The sequence below is a fragment of the Triplophysa dalaica genome, chromosome 3, assembly GCF_015846415.1.
Source record: "Triplophysa dalaica isolate WHDGS20190420 chromosome 3, ASM1584641v1, whole genome shotgun sequence".
In the NCBI taxonomy this organism is placed as follows: Eukaryota; Metazoa; Chordata; class Actinopteri; order Cypriniformes; family Nemacheilidae; genus Triplophysa; species Triplophysa dalaica.
The window spans coordinates 21,586,310-21,591,753 of NC_079544.1; the positions used below are offsets into that span (position 1 = coordinate 21,586,310).

At 43.2% G+C, this 5,444-nt stretch overlaps 1 protein-coding gene across 1 annotated transcript; it reads right to left on the minus strand.

Annotated features, from left to right (window-relative positions):
• Positions 1–2,219: 2,219 nt before the first annotated feature.
• Positions 2,220–5,188, minus strand: LOC130417423 (uncharacterized). The gene is made up of 7 exons (XM_056742986.1): positions 4,243–5,188; positions 3,864–4,057; positions 3,671–3,786; positions 3,507–3,588; positions 2,843–2,930; positions 2,626–2,723; positions 2,220–2,288 (listed from the first exon to the last, which is right to left on the minus strand). Exons 1-7 carry the CDS (start codon positions 4,739–4,741, stop codon positions 2,220–2,222), a joined length of 1,146 nt encoding a protein of 381 aa, XP_056598964.1. The 5' UTR covers positions 4,742–5,188.
• Positions 5,189–5,444: the final 256 nt, after the last annotated feature.

The following is a 5,444-nucleotide window of genomic DNA, read 5'->3' on the forward strand; positions in this document are numbered from 1 at the left end:
CAGTTCTCTCTTCTCCTTTCATTTTGTGGGAAAATCTGTCACTCAGCTGAATGATAAGGTGGAGGATTTCTGTAAGTAAGAGATTGAAAAGATTTCTAGCAAAGGTGAAAAAACGTTAACCTATACTCTCGGAAATTAATATGACGTTGTATCCACCTTATTTTTAAATGTGGAAGTATATTCTAAGTGATATACTATAAATGTCATTACCTAGGAGCTTAGGAACAATGTCGTGACAGCACATGTACAAAAAAATATTTTATAAAAGTCCTAGTTAAAACACGGGCATCAGGTTTTTTTCACAGTGCATTGTTCCCTCTCCCCCACGAACAACGAGGCGATCTGGTCCCTCGGTACGCCAGCCGCACGACAGCTTCCTCCGACGAACGATGTCATCTGACCTGTAAAAATAACCAACTCACAAGAAATGTTAAAACAAGACAAAATACAGGACACACACAGTAATTCAGATGAAAATGTATTGTTCAACGAATGAATTAACGAAATGAACTGTTCAATAAAAGTCAAGAAATGTAAAGGCAAGTCTGAAGATCGCTCCGTCTCATCCAGCGGCTCGTCAAACGAATGTTTGTTGTTTTGTAGAACGCCAGCTACGCGGTCGTTGCCTAGTGACCGACGTTTCACGTGATACGCACACGACCACATATACGTCATACGTCGTTTTCTAATGAAGACAAAATCGATTTATTTTTTGATAACAATCGCGTTAATTAAAAAATAACACAGATGAGAAATAGCTTTGGTAAGAAATTGTTAACAAAAGAATACATCGCCGGATAGTGGCGTTGCTTGGTTCGGAGTCCGATAAAAACGAAGAGTCTTTTGACATTCGTGTTTTTTTATGCGTGACCCAAAATCACAATGCTAAAACAAAACTTTGTACCGTAAAAAATAAAACGATCAAGTTAAAATAAATGACCCAGCTTTCGTAAAAAATTAAGAAACGAGCAGCGGAACCAATACGCAGTGACGTAGGCTCAATGAACGCTTTCTCCCGAGCTGCGCACGCCCCCCAACCTAACCATATGACTCATTTAGAATTTATATTCATTTGTTATTCATCTAATTTGTTGATTTTTATTACTGGATCTAGCTATAAGACTTTTTGTTTTTGAAGCGATTCACAATGTTTAACGAATAAGGCCAACTTCAATTTCTACACAAAACGATGATTTACAGATTCGTATTTCTTAAGTTTTTTTTTTAATACATTTCTTGTTATATTTTCAGCTTTTCCATTGCAATATTTTTTTTGCTGTATTAACTCATTTAAATCTGCGAGTTTATTATTTTAACAGGTTCTTGGACGACAAATGCCAAGTTCGGCTATTTACCTTGACTGTTATTGGATTTTAGTCTCAAGTAATCTGTAATGTTGGCTCATGTCACTTGAGGGACAGCAGACGTAAACCGTCCAGCAGGACGTGGTTCACTGCTGCTGTCCTGCTTCTGAGGCCGAACATCCAGATGAAAATGCGTCTCGAAACATTCCGACTCAAATTCATTCTCATGCTATTTTATGTACATTAGACAGGAACATTTTATGAGCAATGCAAAGTGTTCCAGATAGGAAAATAAATCCATAAAGAGCAAAGTGATGTGTTTGCAGATGAAACACTTTTCTGTATCTATATTGTTTACAAAAGCAGCTTTTAAAGCCCAGATGGATAAAAAGTCTAAGCTTAGAAAAACTCAGACTCAAATTCATTCTCATGCTATTTTATTTACAATATGTACAGGTATTTACAATGAACAGCTTTGACGCGTTCATCAAAGCCTCACGTTGGTCTTGTTCCGCGGGAGTGTTCTGCCATAGATCCATTTGTCTGGAAAAACACAAACACGAGTGGTTACACACTAACCCGAGCACGGCCATCATATTTCACGCCACATTACAACTTTGTCTGCTCAAGCACAACCTCATAGCACAGATTCATGCATTGCCATGTTTTAACAGCAGAATTCCAACACTTACAATGCCTGCGTGTTGTCTGTAGATTCGTGATGCTCCAGCTGGTGGGGCACCTCAGGCTTCTGGACTCCGAACATCTGTCTAACGTCGTCCAGAACCGGCGCCCCCACGCGGATGGTGACCGATGTGAAGAGTCAACCAGCTGTTACGGTAGAGAGAAAGATGTGTAGGCGATTGTTTAATTCAACTCAAACTTTGAACGATCCAAAGTTTCAAAAAGACATTTCTACCTGTTGAGCTTGCGTTTGGACAGGAGCTCTTGCACCGTCAGGCAGAGTTTTGGGAATCTGAGACACTGCGGGAAACAAGAGAAAAGACAGTAGTGTGAAGCGATCAAAGCTCTCCAAGAGTGTTGGTTTGTCTGACACTTATTCAATCTGAAGTGACCATCCAAGAGGAGCATCACGAACGTCTGATTCACAAAACGTGAAGCTACTCACAGTGAGTGAAGACTTCAGTATCATCACTGGGTGCAGGCAGGGCGAGCGGTCGCATAGGACGCAACACATCCAACCCTGCTTGGCTTGCCTGCACGTACCAACATACATCACTCTATTACTTTAATACCACACCTGACTTGTATTCTGTAATCTCGAAGTGGTCGAAGTGAGATCAGATGCATGAGCACTGACCCAGTATTCCATGAGCACCTGAGAGACCAGCAGGCGCGGGGGCCGAGTATTAACGTCATCCCACAGGTCGACAGGCATGGGTGGGCGGAGACTCTCACCTGTAGACAGGTAAAGATGTACATCCTCCATAAATACGTGGGAGCGAACAGGTACGTGAATAGGAAGGGCTGACGAAGCATCATTTACAGAACGAGAAAGATATAATGAGGCCACTGACTCTGAGCGAGGGCGCACGCTGCTGTCTGTCGACTGACGTCCTGAAGCGCCGGCTGGTTTTCAGGTTGAGCGTCAGGGCGTTTTTCGACCTGTCACATGCACAAAACGAAGTTCAGCTGATTACGTGAATTGTCATTGGCTTGAAAAACTCGAGTAACCTGTAATAGTGGCTCATCTCACTTGAGGAACAGCAGACGTAAACCGTCCAGCAGGAAGTGAGTCACTGCTGCTGTCCTGCTTCTCGGTCTGGGTCTTCTGCTCGTTGTGACGAGACAGAGTGACCCGCAACGCCCTGCCGGCAACCACACGCCCGTCCATGACCGACGCAGCCTTGGTCGCAACTTCGAGGGTGGAGAAGCTGACAAATCCAAACCCTCGGCTGCGTCCGGCCTCCATCATCAACTGCACAGAGTGAAGCACTCGTTAAAGTCTTTCACTTCGACTGTTACGTACTAATCACAATAAAACAATGCGCATCGTACCTTGGCACTCATGATACTTCCAAAGGGTGAGAACGCTCTGTGCAGCTGCTGCTCACTGAAGCTATAGGGCAGATTACGCACGTACAGACTCACCCCCTGTCGAACAGACAAGATCCAGTCAGTGACACAAGAACACGTCAACGTTCACTGAAGATTTGTTAAGTGATCAAAGGGTTTGGGTACCGGGTAGCGCCGCTCGTTGTCCTGAGCCACGACCTGCGGCTCAACGCGACGCTCTTCAAAGGTCTTAAAGTGGCCAATGGACCTTTAAAAGACAAACCGAATGAGCTCAGCTCTATACGATTAGACAAGACAAAGTACAAGAAGCACAACTGAGATCCACTTACACTAGCTGGTCGTCCAACAACATGCCATCAAGCGCTTTGATGGCCTTCTCTGCCGCTTCGAAGGTGGCAAAGTGGACGAATCCGTAACCTTTGGATCCGTTCGCATCGCAGACCACCTTGACCACGGGGATGAATTCAGAGGTCAACGCATGATCTGCATTATATAAGAAAACAATCAAACTGCGGATATTACCTTGCAGGACAGGATCTTCCCAAAAATCGAGAAGCTGTCATGAAGGCGGGCACCATCGATGCTGCTGGCCAGACCCTTGACGAAGATGTTCCCGACCCCAGTCGTCCGCAGCGTGGAATCACGCTGGGAGAACATGATCCGCATGGGTCTGCCCAGAAGATCCTGGCACATCAGGTTGTCCATGGCACTCTCGGCTGAAAGACAAGAGTTGATAAGAGACAAGACATTGCAAGTTTATTTATACGGCACACGTCACGGAGCTCAATTTAAAGACGATTTACAGGAAACAACTTCGAGCAGGAAAATACACGAGGCTGTAAATTTCAATTCAAAATGTGTTTACCAAGATGTCAAGGTGAAGAATGGAGAGACAACTTACCATTGGCGAGGTTAACAAAGTTAACATAACCATACCGCAGGGATCGCCGAGTCAACCTGTCTCTGCAGACCCGCACGGACTGGATCGGACCGAACGGGCTGAACATCTGATGGAGGACGAACTCGGACACTTCTGGATGAAGGTCCCCCACGAACAACGAGGCGATCTGGTCCCTCGGTACGCCAGCCGCACGACAGCTTCCTCCGACGAACGATGTCATCTGACCTGTAAAAATAACCAACTCGCAAGAAATGTTAAAACAAGACAAAATACAGGACACACACAGTAATTCAGATGAAAATGTATTGTTCAACGAATGAATTAACGAAATGAACTGTTCAATAAAAGTCAAGAAATGTAAAGGCAAGTCTGAAGATCGCTCCGTCTCATCCAGCGGCTCGTCAAACGAATGTTTGTTGTTTTGTAGAACGTCAGCTACGCGGTCGTTGCCTAGTGACCGACGTTTCACGTGATACGCACACGACCACATATACGTCATACGTCGTTTTCTAATGAAGACAACATCGATTTATTTTTTGATAACAATCGCGTTAATTAAAAAATAACACAGATGAGAAATAGCTTTGGTAAGAAATTGTTAACAAAAGAATACATCGCCGGATAGTGGCGTTGCTTGGTTCGGAGTCCGATAAAAACGAAGAGTCTTTTGACATTCGTGTTTTTTTATGCGTGACCCAAAATCACAATGCTAAAACAAAACTTCGTACCGTAAAAACTAAAACGATCAAGTTAAAATAAATGACCCAGCTTGCGTAAAAAATTAAGAAACGAGCAGCGGAACCAATACGCAGTGACGTAGGCTCAATGAACGCTTTCTCCCGAGCTGCGCACGCCCCCCAACCTAACCATATGACTCATTTAGAATTTATATTCATTTGTTATTCATCTAATTTGTTGATTTTTATTACTGGATCTAGCTATAAGACTTTTTGTTTTTGAAGCGATTCACAATGTTTAACGAATAAGGCCGACTTCAATTTCTACACAAAACGATGATTTACAGATTCGTATTTCTTAAGTTTTTTTAATACTTTTCTTGTTATATTTTCAGCTTTTCCATTGCAATATTTTTTTTTGCTGTATTAACTCATTTAAATCTGCGAGTTTATTATTTTAACAGGTTCTTGGACGACAAATGCCAAGTTCGGCTATTTACCTTGACTGTTATTGGATTTTAGTCT

Coding starts and splice junctions, on each gene's coding strand:
- LOC130417423 (XM_056742986.1), bottom strand. CDS start 4,741: ATGACGTATATGTGGTCGTGTGCGTATCACGTGAAACGTCGGTCACTA. Junction 3,589..3,670: donor TTGTTGGACGACCAGCTAGT/GTAAGTGGATCT, acceptor TGTCTTTTAAAG/GTCCATTGGCCACTTTAAGA. Junction 2,289..2,625: donor AGGTGCTCATGGAATACTGG/GTCAGTGCTCAT, acceptor TGTTTCCCGCAG/TGTCTCAGATTCCCAAAACT.